The sequence below is a fragment of the Equus przewalskii genome, chromosome 18 (assembly GCF_037783145.1).
Source record: "Equus przewalskii isolate Varuska chromosome 18, EquPr2, whole genome shotgun sequence".
NCBI lineage: Eukaryota > Metazoa > Chordata > Mammalia > Perissodactyla > Equidae > Equus > Equus przewalskii.
Genome location: NC_091848.1, coordinates 25,552,526 through 25,570,903, shown reverse-complemented (window position 1 = coordinate 25,570,903; position 18,378 = coordinate 25,552,526). Strand labels below are relative to the sequence as shown.

General features: G+C 49.5%; 1 protein-coding gene across 4 annotated transcripts in view; it reads left to right on the top strand.

Moving 5' to 3' along the window:
- IGF2BP2 (insulin like growth factor 2 mRNA binding protein 2) overlaps positions 1 to 18,094 on the top strand; it is a 146,858-nt gene extending 128,764 nt beyond the window's left edge. For all 4 annotated transcript variants that reach the window (XM_070582472.1, XM_070582473.1, XM_070582476.1 and 1 more), the window contains 6 exons: positions 5,409 to 5,477; positions 6,414 to 6,530; positions 11,238 to 11,312; positions 12,810 to 12,941; positions 14,641 to 14,754; positions 16,235 to 18,094. In XM_070582472.1, coding sequence (XP_070438573.1) covers positions 5,409 to 5,477; positions 6,414 to 6,530; positions 11,238 to 11,312; positions 12,810 to 12,941; positions 14,641 to 14,754; positions 16,235 to 16,327 — 600 coding nt within the window. In that variant the 3' untranslated portion in view covers positions 16,328 to 18,094. The remainder of the gene's footprint in view (positions 1 to 5,408; positions 5,478 to 6,413; positions 6,531 to 11,237; positions 11,313 to 12,809; positions 12,942 to 14,640; positions 14,755 to 16,234) is intronic.
- The last annotated feature ends 284 nt before the right edge of the window (positions 18,095 to 18,378 follow it).

The window sequence follows — 18,378 nt, the reverse complement described above, 5'->3', positions numbered from 1 at the left end:
TTATTGGAACATTTGTGATTTTTGTGGCCTTTTGCATCATCAATTTTTGAAAACCATTTGGTTTTCAAAATGGTTTCTTGACATTTGGAAAGATAACCTTCTCTGACAGGCTCAAAGTTGTGTTTATAGCTGTAAAATCAAGCTTCTAATTGGTGGCTCAGATCCTCTATATAATTTTTTATCAATACGACTTACTAAATTTTGAGAGCAGTTTACTGATATTATTTAGTGGGTTTTGATCATATAATTCTAGAAATAATGTGGAATTCTAGTCCAAATTATAAAACTTTCTTTCATTATGAATATACAGTCTCATAATCTACAGTTACTTAGAATTAACTAAACTTTTACTGGTTTCTTTGCTCACTGCAGACAGTTTCTTGTGCTCCATATCCTCTCATTTTTTGAGGTATTGGTTTTTTTTTTGTCTGGAGTACTTCCTCAAACAACTTTTTTTTCAGGAATAATATGTAAGTAACATAATTTCTAAACCATTCTTTTTCTGAAAATGGCTTTCTTTTCCCCTCACACATGAAGGAAAGTTCAACTGGGTGTCCAGAAATTCTAGGGTCATTGTTCCTTCAGAACTCAGAAAACATTACTTGTAGTGTTTCCTTTGCCAGATAAGTGTGATTCTCTTTCACCCTGATTCTCTTTTTTTGTAGGTAACTTCTTTTTTCTTCTGTCTGCAAGGTTTTTTTGCCTTCCCCCTTGGAATTCAGAAATCTGAATCTGAGCCCTTTGATCTGATCATTCAAGTGTTTCTTTGGCTCAGGAAAATCTTTTGCTTCTGTAATTAGTTTTCGTATCACTTCTCTTCCCTCCACTTCATTTCTTCCTTCCTGAGGTCCCACTTGATGGATGGAAGATCTGTTCCCTCCACTCTTCATGTCTCTAATGCCCTCTTTTTGTTTTCCATGGGTTAATCTTCTGATGCACACGTTGACTTTGCAGGAGTGTCTCTTCTATGTATCCTGCTTTTATTGAGTTTTACTTCACTGATCACGTTTTTAATCTCCAAGATCAATCTAGTTCTCTGATTGGTCTTAACTCATAGCAGTCTACTCACATATTAAAGCACTGTCCTCTTGAATCTCCCCTCTTTCGTGCTGCTCATTCTCCATATATGAATTTTAATTGTCCATTCATCCTTTTAAATACACTCAACAGATGGCATTTTAGAATCCTTAGGGGGGCTTTATTATAACATGTGCCATAGGCCCCTCCTGAACCAGTGAATTCGGAATGTTCCAGGTGAGGGCAGTGTTGGATGTGGTGGTTAAGATCCTGGGCTGCGGGATCACACACAGAGACTGTGCTCCAATCTTAGCTCTGCCTCTTGCTTCCTCACCAGTTTCTAGTCCCCATCAGCTCTGGAGGTTGTCCTATGAGAGCACGCAGGTGGATAAGCAGCTGCTGTGGGGAGGCACTTGGAAAAGCTGGGGCAGAACAGTGCCCCTTCTGAATCTTGGAAAGCTCTGCCCATGACACTGACTTCTCTGGCCAAGTCCACTGCCCTCGTCCAGGCCCACGCCCAGATCCCTGTTTCCTAGGGAGAGCCCCTGCCATCTTTGCAACAAGGCATCGTTACATTGAAGCTATTTAAGTATTTGAGCATAATTTGCAGTCTTAACCCCTGCCCTCTCCACTACCCCATTCCCACCCCTCACTCCTCCCGCCCCAGTTTCTTCATGCTTCAGAGTACTACCTCAGTCATGCATCGATGGTCACACGTAACAGCTTGGAACTGAGGATCTGGCAGTTCTTCCAGGAAAAGCAGGCCCAACTGTTTGAGTTCCCTTTTCAGTTTTTACAAGTTTGGTGTATGCACCAACCTACCCCTGCAGTCAGTGTAGAGGAAAAGCAGATACCAGTTTCCCTCCAACTGAGAATTTGAAATGAACCAGGGGATAATAATGACCCCCCCACCCCCCACCTTGCTGCGTCACTGTTGGCAGGGGGTGGGCGCACACCTGGCAGGGGTGCCTTCACCAGACACCTCCTCTCTCCCTCCCCAATATCATAATGCTTTTGAAACACTCAAAAATAAAGTAGCTTCTCCCTCATAAAATAGCTGGGGACTCTCAAACTAGGACAGTGAGCCCCACTGCCATGTTGGGGTTGGGGTTACCTACTGACCTCCTCCTCTCAGGGCTTTTGGTTGGTCAGATGGCTACAACCTGCTCCTGTTAGAGAACATTTGTTCAGATCATCAACAGCTCTTCTAATCATCATGACTAGGCATGTTTGGAAGCTCTCGCTTCCGTTGGAGGTTGTAGACGCCATGTAAGCTTGGGGGGGATGGGAAAAAGAAAGCGTGCTCTGAAAAGACACACACTTCATTATGAACATGTACTCGTTTAACATGCATTGATTCAGCCCACATGATGCCCAATGATAGAGTCTTCCATTCCCGTGACTTCATTGAATGCTATGTAACATCCTTCAGGGGCAGCCCTTGTACTTAGGGTCAAATCCAGGCCCAAAACAAGGCCCACAAGGCCCTGCGTGGTCTTACCCTGCCTGCCTCCCTGTTGTGGTATCCTGCTATACTCTTACCTGCTTTCACCACAACAGCTTCTTTTCTGTTTTTCAAACAGGCCAACCCCTTTCCTACCTCTGGACCTCCAAGAACCCTGCTTAGAATGTTCCCTCCCCAGTGCCGTCACAGGGCTCCATCTCCTTTGTGGGTCCCAACTCAGAGGTCACCTCCTCCAGGAGTCCTCCCTGACCACTCCAGCCGAAGTCGCCATCCCATCCCTCATCTCTGCAGCTCCCTTTCCCCACATCGTCCTGCTCATCTCTTTCACAGTACTGTCTGCCTCCCCAATAGAACCTAAGTCCCATGGTGGCAGTGACCATTTCTGTCTCAATAGCTCTGTGCCCAGCACCTAGGACAGTGCTTCACACATAGTAGATGCTCACATATCTTTTGAATGAATAATTGAATGAACCGCATAATGATATTAAAAATCCATTTGTGGATGAGGCTCAGGAAGGCTGAATAAATTGTTCCCTTCTATAGAGCTAGTGATGCAGACTCTGGTCTTCTGAGTCTTCTGGCTCCAGAAATCAACTTATGTCCACAAAGTCTAGTGGCAGAAAATCAGCCAGAAATGAGCTTCTGATTGCTGAGTTCAGGGCTCTTTCCTCACAATTTCCCAGCTGTAACTCATGAATGAAAAGGGGAGTGGGGATTGGTCCATTTCATCCTTTTACAGCTGATTCTCTCCCCTAACCCAAGTGGTAGATCTAAATTTGATAACAGTGTTTCTGTCAGGAGTATTTGAACTCAGAATAAGATCTACACTGTGGCCAGTATATTCTTGGCCTCACACAAGTGAGGCCAAATCACAGTTCAAAACAATTATTTCTGGGTCTGGCCCCATGGCTAAGTGGTTAAAGTTCTACATGCTCCGCTTTGGTGACCCAGGTTCACAGGTTCGGATCCCAGGTGCGGACCTGCTCTGCTCATCAACCATGCTGTGGAGGCGTCCCACATACAAGGTAGAGGGGGATTGGCACAGCTGTTGGCTCGGGGCTGATCTTCCTCAATCAAAGGAGGAGGAGGATTGGCAGTGGATATTAGCTCAGGGTGAATCTTCCTCACACACACAAAAAAAGAATTATTTCTGCTATGAGGGCTGTAGGAAAGGCTCTCCAGGCAAGGAGGGCAGAAGCATCCTTTCCCCAAGAGCTTTGAGCGAAAAAGCTGCAGGAATTCTCCCCCCACACTCCATGGCCCCATGGCCCACGACAGGGATCTACACAGAGAAGGGTCTAGAGTTGAGGCTCTTCAAGAAAGAGACGGGGCCAAGGAAGCCAAACCTCTTCACTCAGCTTCCTTTCGAAACTAGAGGTTGCCAGGAGAACGCTGATATCATAGCACCCTCTTGTGGGCGTGAGGTGTCACTGCAACAAAGGGTTGCGCTATAGTGATGATTCCCTTCCACAAGCGGAGCTTTGTCCTCCGGAGGTGCTCTGGGCACCTAGAGCACCCCTGGGGGACACTCCCCACTGTGTTGACATCTCTTCTTCCCCAAGTCCAGAAGTCCACTCTCCAAGCTCAGAAAGGGAAACAGTTTCATTTTGTCCGTAATGAGTCACGAGGCGAAGTTGTGATCTGGAGCTCAGACTTCAGCTAGAGATTCAGGGGACGAAGGACACCATAAGACTTTTTAAAGGGCCCTCAAATGAAAGCTAGGTCCCGTATGTCCAAGCCTCACCCTCGTCTGACCACTGTTGGACGGTCCTCCAGGGAGGCTGTGTCGTAGGGTCGACCTGAGGGGTTGGGCCCATGGTGCTCAGAGCCGTTCAACCCCTTTTCCCGTAACAGGCACGTCAGCGTTTGCTTGGCCTTATGTAAAGTGCAGTTAACTAGACTGTGCTGACTGGTCAATGGCTTGCCCGTAAGAATATATAAAATCAGACATATTCCTGCCTTGCAGACTATTGTGAGGATGAAAAGAGTTTATGAATAGATAGAAAGTTTCTACCACAGTGCCTAGTACACAGTAGGTATTCAATCAAAAGCAGCTACTTTTAAAATGTTATTTTTCTAATAGCTCTGTTTTCTTCTATCCGCATCTGCCTTCCTGTCCCATGCTCCCCCTCCCCACACTCACACACAATATATTTATTCATTCATTTTCTTTCTCTCTTCTCCACCTTTTTTCTTTTTTTTTAAAGATTGGCACCTGAGCTAACATCTATTGCCAGTCTTCTTTTTTCCTTCTTCTTCTTCTTCTTCTCCCCAAAGCCCTCCAGTACATAGTTGTATTTTCAATTTGTGCTATGTGGGATGCTGCCTCAGCATGGCTTGATGAGCGGTGCCATGTCCGCGCCCAGGATCCAAACCAGCAAAACCCTGGGCCGCCGAAGCAGAGCACGCAAACTTAACCACTCGGCCACAGGCCCGGCCCCTCAAGCTCTTTTTCAGTTTCTCCATTCTCAGTCTCTCCGTTCCTTCTGAGACTCTGATGGAGCTCACTGATCTGACTTCCCAGGAGCACATTTGCTTGTTCCGAATAACTCTTGGTTATTGTCCTAGCACTCTCTGCTCCTTTGTATCCAGGGTTCATAATGCCCCCAGAAAATAGAAGCCACTGGTCCTGCCTCTTGACCTGAGGACAGGTTAAAAGAGTGTGTGGCAGGTTATCACTCCCATGGAGAGATGCTAGGAAACCTAAAGCATGGCTCAGCCAGAAGTGATCAACATTCAGCCCAGCCCAGTGCTCAGAGGGGAAGTGGAGCAGAGGTCTGAGCTGCAGAGGGACAGGTGTGCAGATGCGACAGTGGAGCCAGGTGATGGTGCAGAGACCTGTGTCACGTGTGGGAATCTTACCTCCATGAGGTTGGTGAATGACTTTGAGAGCACCAGCTGACTGACTGTTTCTCTCATACTGCAGACCCACTCCGGATACTTCTCCAGCTTGTACCCCCCTCACCAGTTCAGCCCGTTCCCGCATCATCACTCTGTAAGTGCCCCTCAGTTCAGCGCCATCCACCACTTTTCCCTCTCCTGTGCCTGACACCACATAGTCCTTGGCAGACTGGCCAGTGGATGTTCACAGTGTGAGTGTTGGGTGCTGTGGTTCTGGGTCATCCTAGGAGGGACACATCAGAGGGCATAAGCACACCAGACTACCCAGCATTCAAGTGGACTATAGGTGTTCAGAGTGCTGGTGCTGTCCCGTTCAGCAGTCCTGCTGATGCTTACAAATCCCATAGGTGGCAGGAAACTGGTGCAAATGAGCCATCATAGGTCAAAGTAGGAGGTGATGTTGGACTAAAGAACAGGGTTCCTAGAGATCTCTGAACAAAGTCTAGCAAATGGGATCATGTCATTCCCACAAACCCTATAGCGAGGACCCCTGGTGGCCTTGCCCATGTCTCTCTGGGCTGTCACCATGCAGCCTCGTCAGGGTGGGTCTAGTGGCCATCTTGTTTGGAATATGACACCGCTCTCGCGAATATGCCATTCCTGGCTACAGTGTCAGGTGGGCAGCTTCCCGTTCCCTCTAACAAGTGCCTCAGGGCCCCGTCCTCAGGCCTTGGGTGTTTGATTACTATATTGATTTCTTGGATGAAGACACAGGAGAAGTACATATCACGTTTGTATATGACAGAAAACCTGTGAACAGACAGCTTTCTGTATCCGGCAAATTCAGAGCTGCTCAAGAGGAGTTTGCATTTTGATTGCCTGCCATCCTCCCTGTGTTCAGGTTCCTTTCTCAAGTTTCACATCTGCAGAGCCCAGGCCACAGAAGAATCCCATGCACCATTTTGGCCATTTCCTGGGTAGTGTGGCCTCCCTACTACGTGCTTCGTGGCAGATGCTCAGTAACTGTTGAGTGCCTTGAAGGAGCAACCCCAGTGGGAATGATGTCTTCTGTCTTGTCTTGCCCTTACAGTATCCAGAGCAGGAGATTGTGAATCTCTTCATACCAACCCAGGCTGTGGGGGCCATCATCGGGAAGAAGGGGGCACACATTAAACAGCTGGCTAGATTCGCCGGTGCCTCCATCAAGGTAAAGCCACTTCATCCCACCTCTTCCAACATCCCTCCCCACCCCCCATCCTTGTTCCTTCTGTCAGTCCCATCCAGGGACTGAACCCCACAGGACCTGGAAAATTTGCCCCCAGGACATTTGCTCTCATCTTTATCTCTCTCATTCCTTTTTTGTTCAACTAACAACTGAATTAGAAAAAATAGGGGCTGGCCCCATGGCCGAGTGGTTAAGTTCGTGTGCTCTGCTTCGGCGGCCCAGGGTTTCACCCATTCAGATCCTGGGCGCGGACATGGCACCGCTCATCATGCCATGCTGAGGCAGCATCCATGTAGCACAACCAGAGGCACTCACAACTAGAATAATCAACTATGTACTGGGGGGCTTTGGGGAGAAGAATAAAAAAAAAACGAAGAAGATTGGCAACAGTTGTTAGCTCAGGTGCCAATCTTTAAAAAAAAAAAAGAAAAAAAAATACATGAAATAGAAAAAACAGATAAGCCAACCTGGTCCTCTTTGGTTTACCACTGTCCTCTTCTCAAGAAGGTAAAGCAAAGAATGGCTGAGGGTTTTTCCCAAGTCAAGGCAGTGGACTTAAGTGGAGTGATAATTTATACTTAGCAGTTACCAGTTCTTTGATGCTTTAATTAGTCTCCACTTCAGAAACCCTGGAACTTTGAAAAAATAATTTGAATGAAAAAGTCTTTGAAAAGCAATGACAAAACCATAGGTAAACAGCAGCTGGTGACATAACCTGATATGCAGCCCTAGGTCTGAGCAGAGGAGGCTGAGGAAGGAAGGCCCTTGATTTATGGAAATGGTCGCGAGTGCAGACATAGCAGCAGTTCCATACCCACATCCTGCCTCCTCCAGCACAATGTGAAGAATCGTCAGAGAAGCTGAAAGGGAAGGATTATTCGGCCCTGGTCCTGCTCCAAGCCCAGCTATCAGCTCTGACTCACGGGCAGAATGCTGAGCACGTCCCGAGCCCCGTGAAGCACTTTCGGAAACAGAGTTTCCGTTGTTACGTAAAATAATTTGCTACCATGGGACAACCCGGAATTCCGAACGAGAAGTCTCATGACTTGGAGAGAAAGAATGCTTACACTTTCTCCCCAAGAAGAGCTGGAATTTCTCCCACAGCAAGTGTGCTGGGGAAAAACAAAAACAAAACGTTCTGAGTAGTACAGAACAAGGGTTGCAGTGAGACCGTAGAAGAATTTCATTTAGGTAAATCATTTCCCCTCTTAGGCTTCACTTATGTCACCTACAAAGTGGACAGACTGGATGAGAGACCCGAGGTATGGGGGGACAAACGGGGAGCACACAGGGGCCTTTGCATCAGCAGGCTTGCTGCAGGTGAGGCCCTGCCCCCGGGGTGGGACGGGTGATGTGTGGAAGGCCGCTGGGCTGGCTGTGCCCTGAGGGCCTGTCTCAGGGTTCAGTCCTGTGCTCCGCGGTGCCATGCAGATTTCAGCTAAAAGGAACTTGTGGGATCATCTCATGAAATCCTCCCTTTTTTCCCTGAGCAACGTGAGACTCAGAGAGGAATGCACATGTGGCCAAGCACACAGCGCTGGGACTGGCTCTTCGATGTCAACTCCGCTGACCTGTGGGATGCTGAGCACCTACCCGGGCTAACTGCAGCAGTAACTTTTCATTTACCGTTGCCCATAAGGAACGGGGGCCTGGAGAGCTCCATTGACTTGTCAAAAGCCACAAAGCTAAAGAACGTGAGAGCAGAGATTCGGCCAGGCTATCCTATTTCTGATCCAGTGGTTTTTTTCCACCGCAGCAACCTGAGTACCCTGACAGAATCAGCCCCAGCAGGCCTTTAGGAAAATAAGGAGGGAGAGATCAGCCCCTTGGGCTTCACCCCACACATCCCCATAGACCCCCTTTGTCTCAGCAAGGTAGCATGGTGGCATGTCACTTTGCTCATGACCTCTGTGATGGGCAAGGACAGCAGGGCTGGACTGGGGAGACAGGATGGGCTCTGCAGGCTGGTAATATCCAGACGTTTTTTATGCTGCGCCAACAACCTGCTTCTCCGGCGACCGTCTCCTCCCCCAGCCCCTGCCTCTCTCCAGAGCAGTAAAGAGGAGAAAACCAGGGAAGCCAAGTAGTCGTGAGAGAAATTTCCTACTTTTTAAAATCAACCTGGTTTTTGCCAGATTCCCTTTTTCTTGACAGCTCTCTGAAAGCATCTGTCTCTAAAGGGAGATGGATAATCTCACTAGCTCCAGAGAGCCCCCATTTCTGCTCTGCCAGCCTTCTGGATCCACAGCTTAGAGGCACGTTCGATGCTGCCGGGGCCAGGAGAGAGCATAACACTAACCCGCAGGAGCAGAGTGCCAGAAGGGGGTGCACGGAGCTGAGGTCGGGGAGGTGCACCCCAGGAGATGCTTTGGTTCCAGGAAGAGCTGAGCTCCCATCGCTCACCTTGCCTGCAGAGCGTCCGGTCAGCAGGCTTCAGGATGCCACACGTGACTGTTGACAGTGCCAGGCAGGGACACTCGGTTCCTGATCCTTGCTCCAGCTCCTGCTCACCCTATGCTCTTGGTAGTCATCTCATCTCTCTGGGTCCCATTTGCTTCATCATAGAAGGGGGTCCCCACTCCTGGTCTTCTTGAGGGAGTTTGCTGTGGAATGCCATTCCAAAACTCAGGAGTGCTTGTGTGACTCTCAGGCTTCTGGGCTGGGCTGGTGAATGCTGGACAGTAGAGCGAGGGGGGGTTTTCTATCAGAATCTAAGCAAGGCAGCCGTGAGTCACTAGGAGGTGGACAGCGGCAGCAGAACTGATGTGGTCGACATGAATCGTGAATTAACCATTCAGCCCTTCTTGGTTTGGGTGGGTAAGAGCTAGGAACCACCATGTCCATGGTCCGGTCTCTCTTATTTACTCTTTGAGATAAGGACCAGATTTAATGCTGGCTATGGATCTAGAAGTGGAGGAGAGGGTTCTCCCCAGTGGTCTCAAGGGCCAGTCTGTGTGCGGCCTGCTGGAGGGTCTCAGTCCCCTGGCCACAGTGCGATATGTGTTTTTCGGCAGAGGCCATTGCCCTGCAGTAGAAGGCTGGTAGGTGGTCTGCCCGTAGCAAAGGGAAGTCCCCTAATAAGCTCAGTCGTTGGTGCCCCATGTCTCACATTCATCTTCATGCCCCAAAGTAATCAAGGCCAGAGACCTCTTCAGAGATCTTGTCGAAGGATCCCTCCTTCCAGAGTGGGGCATGGTCAGAGCACACCTTGGATGTGTCCTCACAGTAAAGCTGAGACAGGGCCTTGAGGCCCACAGGTAGAACCTGGCTCCGGGCATATACTGAGAGAAAACTAACTTAAACCCGTGACAGTGGGTGTCTTCTTGGGGGAGCCTAAGAGTGAGATGCAGTGGTTCAGAGATGATAACTGCATACATGCACCATCAGTGGTGAGTCACATTCACTCTGAATAACTCACTTCTGAAGGCTCGGTCTCAGGAATGATGCCTCCCCTGAGCCCCTGGTGGTGTTCTGCTTTAGGAACACTGTGACCCTGTCATTGATCACGTTTCTTGTTTTGTACTTGCTTAGTAAGTATAGATTGCAGTCTGTGGCCCACCTGAGGCCGGTGTATAAGACTTTATGAGGGCCACCCCGGTGGCTCAGTGGTTAAGTGCACACGTTCTGCTTTGGCAGCTCGGGGTTCGCTGGTTCGGATCCCGGGTGCGGACACGGCACCGCTTGGCAGGTCACCCACATATAGAATAGAGGAAGATGGGCACGGATGTTAGCTCAGGGCCAGTCTTCCTCAGCAAAAAGAGGAAGCTTGGCAGCAGATGTTAGCTCAGGCTAATCTTCCAAAAAAAAAAACCCACTTTATAAGATGTATTTATGTACTAACCTCACTCCTGGCTCATTCTAAATACCCGGTGTACTTCTAACTCATTTTACTTTAATTTTGCTAACTTGTATTTGTTTCTAAAGGTACTTTAAAGGTTTTTGGAATAAGGCAGGGTGTGTAGAAAAAAATAGGTAATGAGGATTTTCCTAACAAAAAAATGTTTGCTTGGTGCATCATTTGAATTGTGTTACCAAAAAACTCAGACTCACAGAGAATGAGAGCTAGAAGGAGGTTCTGAGCTGGCCAGGTTCAGCCTCCACATTTCACAGGTGAGGGGGGGAGGGGCTTGCAGAACCAGCACTGGAACCAGGGTCCCTCATTCCTGCCCTGGGGCTAGCACACTTGACTGGTGTGCCATGGAGGAGCTGGTCCTCACCACACCTGCTGTAGTGCAACTGTCACCTGCAGCCAGCCACCTCTGGGAGCTGAGCATTAGAACCAGGGCTACCTTTCCTGCTCCCATTTACTGCCTCTGTGGACCAGCCCTTCTGCCCTCTGGGCCCTGGGTGGGTTGGAGGAGCCGGTATACCTCCCTCTTCCTAGAGCTTGACTCTCTTGGCTTGGTGAAAGGCAGGCCGCCACTGCTGGTGCTCAGGGCAGGGACAGGCAGTAACTACGGATCTGCTTCCAGGTCTCTCTGGGCGACCAAAGACCCAAACTTGATAGTGGGCACTACAGTCCTGACTTCCTAAGCCCCAGAGTGGAGACAGCAGGGGTCAGAGGCAGCCCCAGGGACACAGGCGGAAGCCCTGTATGTCTTGCTAGTGTGTGTGCCATCCACTTAGACAAGAGGGGCTTGGGGAACGCAGGCAAGCAGCAGCACTTTCCTCTTTCCTTGTGAACTGCAGATTGCCCCAGCGGAAGGCCCAGACGTCAGCGAAAGGATGGTCATCATCACCGGCCCACCTGAAGCCCAGTTCAAGGTCAGTGCCAAGGGCCACCTCAGCTGTGCAGGCCCTGGGCACAGGGCAGTCTGTTTGGGGAGCCGAGGGCCTTTTAACAGGCGGCAGCCACCCCACAGGCATGTTCAAGGCTCTTCCATTTCCCTTCCTGCTCCTGCTCGCTACTCTGACTCACCCTGTCTCCCCACCTCCCACCTGCCCTCTGCTTGGAGCCCTCCCTCCTCCCATGGAAAAGTAGCTCAACTCAAATGGCACCTCCTCTGTGCTGTCTCTGACCCTCAGCCATCCTTCTGAGGATGGAGGTCTCAGACTCATTTGGTCATTTACACCCTTCAAGCTATGGGGACATAAACATGGGGTGTAAGGGCAAGTAGTACAGTTTGTTGGAAGTTGTTTCGTACGGTGTTTTGTTTTGTTTTGCTTTTGCCTTTTTTTCTCCCCTAGGAAAATTATAACTTGAGTTTTCTAAAAGTCAAAAACATGTTTATTTATAGAAATATAATCCTTATCATTTAAAATATTTAAAATTTACCTGAGAAGACAAAATTAACACATGTGGAACCAATCAAGAACAATAATCCTTCAATTCATGAATGGATAAACAAAATGTGGTATATCCCCACAACAGGATATTATTCAGCCATAAAAAGATTCTGATGCACACTACAGCACCATATGGAAACATTACGCCAAGTGAAAGAAGCAGACACAAAAGGCCACATACATTATGTGATTCCATTTATATGAAATGTCTAGAGCAGGCAAATCCATAGAGACAGGAAGTAGAACAGTGGTTGCCAGAGGATGGGGGTAGGGAGGAATTGGGACTGACTATTAATAGGTACAGGGTTTTTATTTGGGGGATGGGATAGAAATGTTCTGGAAGTGGTGATGCTCACACAACATAGTGAATATACTAAAAACCACTGAAGTGTACACTTTAAAATGATGAATTTTAGGTTATATAGATTATATATCAATTTTTTTTCAAGTTTTTTTAAAAAGAACAATAACCTCTTGGCTACACTGGCTTTGGAGTTAGACATCAAAGAGCAGGATGAGGCTCATCAGAGCCCATCTCCACCGCCCCCACCTCCACGCATTAACAACCAGAGGTCTGAACATACCATGGGGAGGGGAAGCTCAGAATTCCCTGAACAAATTCATTCAACTCGACGTTTATAGGTGCTAGGGACACGGAAGTGAGACATATAGCTCTGCCCCCTCACCGCCACCCCCAACCCAACACACAGAAAGCTTCCTAGAGGAGGCGCTCGTGTGCCAACCATGAAGACAAAGGAGTGCCTGGTGCACATTTTGCAAAGTGGAGTCCTGGGGTGGGGCCAGAGCGGCGCCCCGCCAGGTCTGTGAGCAGCTGAAGCAGGGCGGACATACAGCTTCCCTCCATCTGGCCTGAGTGAGCGCGTTGCCTGGACTCACCAGTTCCCGGAGCAGCACTGCTAAAGTGGGTTGACTGGCAGCCGACTCAGAGTCACCAGTCATGTCTTGCTCCCTCAGGCCCAGGGGCGGATCTTTGGGAAACTGAAAGAAGAAAACTTCTTTAACCCCAAAGAAGAGGTGAAGCTGGAAGCCCACATCCGAGTGCCCTCTTCTACGGCTGGCCGGGTGATTGGCAAGGGCGGCAAGACCGTAAGTTTGCTCCGAGCTGGCTTCACCTCCTGAGCTGGATTCCCTGCCCCGGCCTGGCCTGACTCCCCTCAGACCCCCGTTGGCTCTTCAAGGACAAAAATGTAATTAATTAGCATCCCTCCAGAGCTGAGGGCCCCAAATCGATGGTGCTCACCAGGCCCCCAAACACCAGGGTCGTGCACCCAGAACACTGCATCTCAGCGACGCGCTGGGAAATGGTCTCCCCTCCCTGAAGACAGGGGGGCTGCCTCCTGCCCGCTGTGTACCCACCCCCAGCGGCAGGAAATCACAGGGAGGAGAGTCCCACCCCAAGTACACCTGCCTGGCACACCGTCATCTCTGAATTTCCTGCTCAGAGGCCGGCGAGGTCTGATGTCCTTCACTCTCTTCTGACTCTTCAAACTCTCCTGACAGATGCCTCCAGGGGCCCTAACTCTCCCTCCCATGCTCTGCCTCCTGGCTGTTTCCCATACTTGGCCATCTGCTACAGCGCAGCAATAGGGTAGTGGGTGAGAAGGAAACCATTTTTAAAAAAGAATCAAGGTTGTCAACCTGAAGGTGGCAGTAACACAATGTGATTTGAAAAGTGCCAGAGAATCAGCTCTGAAGCCTGGAGGAATGAGCAGATTGTCAGACACAGGTGTGTTCTAGAGCATGACTTACCACCTGGCGGGGACGTGACCCCCGAGAATCTCCAGTAGAGCCTGTGCACCCTGGCAAAGGGGCAGTGCTGGGTGGCAGGAATTTGGGGGTCTCTCTAGTCCTGAGTGTGTGTGTGTGTGTGTGTGTGTGTTTGCTGTTTTCTTTACATGGAAACTTTTACAGAGGAATCAAAGCCAAGTTCTAGATAGAATGAGTCACTTTTATGCAGAAGAATAAAGCTGCATGGCATGCAGATTATTCCCCGTATCCAGGAATGTGATCAACATCCCAGGGCACACCCTGCGAGTTCTAGGCAAGCTGGAGTGTAGTAGGAAAGAGAGCAGACAGTCGATGAGGGAGTGGAATCCTGAGCCCTTCATGTCCTATTTGGTTATTTTAGAACCCGTCACTGACTTCTGTGCACTCCTGAGACTGTCCACTAAGCACTTGCCAACGCCACCTGTGTGCTCGGCACTACGTCAGGGGCCAACCCCCAGGAAGTGTGGTCTTGTTGGGAAGCAGACCTGTGAGGAGGAACACCAGAGTACAGGAAAGGGGAGGTCAGCAGGGGCTGGAGGCTTCCCAGAGGAGGTGGGCCTGTGATACAACTTAAGTGGCAGGGAGAAAAGATGACAACCCAGGGGTAGGAACAGCATAAGCAAGACTTGGAGCAAACAGGAACAGAGCAGGGCCTGATTAGAAAGGAAAGTTTACGTTGTCCCCAGTTCAGGACTGGCATCAAGGAGAGCATGTCTGGTAGTGACTTTCATCCCTGGATTACTGGAAAGCCCGGGGTGTCTGTGACCATGTGTAGGAACCGCGTTGATAGGAACTCCAGAATGAGAGACTTCAGCCCCAGAAACGGCTCCATAGAGTCAGGGGCTGGACTCGCTCTCTGTCATCGAGCCTTGCTGGGCCCAAACCAACATGGCCCCATGTGACCAGCGGCAGGCAAGTCCCCAGAGGTATCTTAGGTTGAAGGAAAGGAGATCGGCCTCCTTGTCCTCCACCACTCCCCTCTCCCGCTTCCTCCTGAACCTGTTTTTCTCCCTTCCAGGTGAATGAATTGCAGAACTTAACCAGTGCAGAAGTCATCGTGCCTCGTGACCAAACGCCAGATGAAAATGAGGAAGTCATCGTCAGAATTATCGGGCATTTCTTTGCTAGCCAGGTACCTGTGCTGTGAGGTCCGGTCTCTCCTGACAATCTTTTCAGTTCTCTGTTTAAGCTGTTGGTGGCCCACCGGGTAGCCAGAGGCCCTGCACATACACACCCCCTACCCGGACCCCACACAGGGACAGAACTCCTCCCTGGCTCTTCAGGGACTGCCTCCAAGGCAGGGGAAATTGTCCCCCACCTCCTCACCACTGCTCTCCCCCAGGCATGCTAGAGGAGCCTGAGGAAGAGGAGGAAGAGTGTAGAGCTTTGGAGTCAAGCCAAGCTTGTTTCAAGCCCCCTGAAATGCTACAGTGTGAGGTCTCCGCTTCCCTCACTCTCCTACTCAGGCCTCAGTCACAGCCTTGCTCTGCCGGGAGCCACATGCCAGGCAAGGGCCCACCCTTGGGGTTCCCCAGCCAGGCTCTGAGAACCTGCCTGGGTGCCAGAATCTCCCCATTACAGGTTAAGTGATCATTGCAGGAGGCCCCCATTTCTCTTTCCTCTCCTTCTCCATCTCACCATGACACCCCCCCCATCAGGACACACGACCTCCACACAGCTGCTGCTTTCATTCAGAAGGGCTGGTGACTTGGCATCATGTGGCCTGGCTCTTTTTTGATACCTTTTCTTGGTTGGGTTTTGGGATGGAGCAGTCCAGGTCCTTGTCCTAAACCAGCAAAGGCAGTCTGAGCTTACACTGAGGTTTCTCTGAGCGCTCAGCTGGCTTTCCCAGCCTTGTGCCTGTGCCGGGACGCTGACTGTCTGGGAAAAGGCACCTGCCATGCTGCTGCTCCCCTGTGACCTTGGAGATTCCTACCTGGGCCTCCTACAGTCAGAGCCTCGCCAGCCCCAGCCACACCCAGCTCTGCCGCTCTCACATCCCAGCTCCTCCAGTGCCCTGGGGATGTGTCTGAACTGCTAGGTGCCTGCAGGAGTTCAGTCTGCAGGGTTCTCCGCACAGGGGGAGCAGTGGGGTGGGCAGAGGGGTCAGGTTTGGGTCCACGCGGTTTCGGTTTTCTCCAGTTGTTCAGGGTACAGTGTCTGGGCCTGTTCCTCACTTCATCCCCATCCCATTCACGTCCATCTTTCCCAGCAGTCACACGAACGTTCTTCCTAGGAACTCTAGGAAGGTGGGTGGGGCAGCCTTGGAAGCTGGTGTGTGTGTAGTTGGAAGGATGCTGTCTCACCTCTGCAGGGCCCCCTGGTCACTGGGTCCCTGGTTCTGCTCCCCAGCCTATCTGTCCAGTAATTAACTGGAAGCTTCTGGGGTCCCACCTCCTTATCTTCTACCCAGCAGTTTTGGGGGGCTGGGAGGGGGATGATGCTGCCACGTTACTTCAAGGTAGAAGAGGCCCCCAGAGTAAGGGCCTCAGCGGGTAGATGACACTTTACTCAGCTTACCATCTCCCTGCCCCAAGCCCCTCTCCCCCCACTGCTTATCCTCAGAACTGGGTTCCTTTTTCTCCCCCGTCCCCTCCTTTCCCTTGCTGCAGACTGCACAGCGCAAGATCAGGGAAATTGTACAACAGGTGAAGCAGCAGGAGCAGAAATATCCTCAGGGAGTCGCCTCACAGCGCAGCAAGTGAGGCTCCCACAGGCACCAGCAAAACAACGGATGAATGTAGCCCTTCCAACACCTGACAGAATGAGACCAAACACAGCCAGCCAGCTCGGGAGCAAACCAAAGACCATCCTGAGGAATGAGAAGTCTGCGGAGGCGCCAGGGGCTCTGCAGAGGCCCTGAGAATCCTCGGGGCCAGGAGGGAGGTGGGGAGGGCAGACTGTTCACCGCCCAGCCTCCTGCCTCCCCCCGGGGCCTCTGCAGGCTTCCCAGCCATCCACTTCACCATCCACTCGGATCTCTCCTTAACTCCCACCACGCTATCCCTTTTAGTTGAACTAACATAGGTGAACGTGTTCAAAGCAAAGCAAAATTCACACCCTTTTCTTTTTGTGGAAAATTGTCTCTGTACATGTGTGTACATATTAGAAGGGGAAAGATGTTAAGATATGTGGCCTGTGGGTTACACAGGGTGCCTGCAGCGTTAATATATTTTAGAAATAATATATCAAATAACTCAACTAACTCCAATTTTTAATCAATTATTAATTTTTTTTCTTTTTTAAAGAGAAAGCAGGCTTTTCTAGACTTTAAAGAATAAAGTCTTTCTTTGGGAGGTCTAATGGTTTAGTAAGGAGCTTCAAGGCCACCCACACAAAATTCACCCGGAGGGAAATCTCGGCAAAAGGACACTCACAGCAGTTCTGGATCACCTGTGTATGTCAACAGAAGGGATACCGTCTCTCCGAAGAGGAAACTCTCTCTCTTCATCCCTGTCTAGCTCACACACCCATTTCTCTTTGCTTCACAGGTTTTAAACTGGTTTTTGCATACTGCTATATAATTCTCTGTCTCTCTCTGTTTATCTCTCCCCCACCTCTCCCCCTGCCCCTTCTCCATCCCCATTCTTTTTAATTCCCTCATCCCTCTGTCTCAACTCCCCATATCTACGCACCCCCCAGGCAAAGCAGTGCTCTGAGTATCACATCACACAAAAGGAACAAAAGCGAAACACACAAACCAGCCTCAACTTACACTTGGTTACTCAAAAGAACAAGAGTCAATGGTACTTGTCCTAGCATTTTGGAAGAGGAAAACAGGAACCCATCAAACCAACCAACCAAACAAAGAAAAATTCCGCAAAGAAAGAACGTATTTTGTCTTTTTGCATTTTGGTGTATAAGCCATCAATATTCAGCGAAATGATTTCTTTCTTTTAAAAAAAAAATACGGAGAAAAATAGCAATTTACACGAGGTCGTTGGCCCAGGGCGTTAAATTTACAGATTTTTTTATCGAGAAAAACACACAAAAAAAAAGCTACCTCAGGTGTTTTTTACCTCAGCACCTTGCTCTTGTGTTTCCCTTAGAGATTTTGTAAAACTGATAGTTGGAGCATTTTTTTATTTTTTTAATAAAAATGAGTTGGAAAAAAAATAAGATATCAACTGCCAGCCTGGAGAAGGTGACAGTCCAAGTGTGCAACAACTGTTCTGAATTGTCTTCCGCTAGCCAAGAACCTATATGGCCTTCTTTTGGACAAACCTTGAAAATGTTTATTAAAAAAAAAAAGACAAAGAAAAACAGAGAGAGAAAATATTGGAGATGTCCTGAAATTCCATAGGGTACGCGCCATTAGGGCTTTTTGCGCTAAAGGATGAACATGTACTGGTTTATGTGAACAAGCCATTTTACCACCAGACTGCAATGCCAGTTTCCTCTACTGCAAACAGTGTTCTGTGACAAAAACAAAAAAACAAACAAAAAAAAAGAAATATATCCAGCTAACAAGATCCTGGTGTCTTGGTCTCTTATTTTACTAAGTATTGCCCATCCCAAAGTGTCAGCTGAGTTCCAGCTCTGAGGAGAGGAAGGAAACGGACAGTCAGGACTGGGAAGCCCCCCCGAGGAGGCTGGCTTCTCCGGAAAGTTGGGAGAAGCTAAATTAGGTCAGTGCTTCTCGAAGTGTGGTCTCCAGACCTGCAGCAGCAGTATCACCTGGGAACTTGGTAGAAATGCACATTCTTGGGGTCCCCCTTGAATCAGAAGTCCTGGGGGTGGGGCCCAGCAGAGTGTT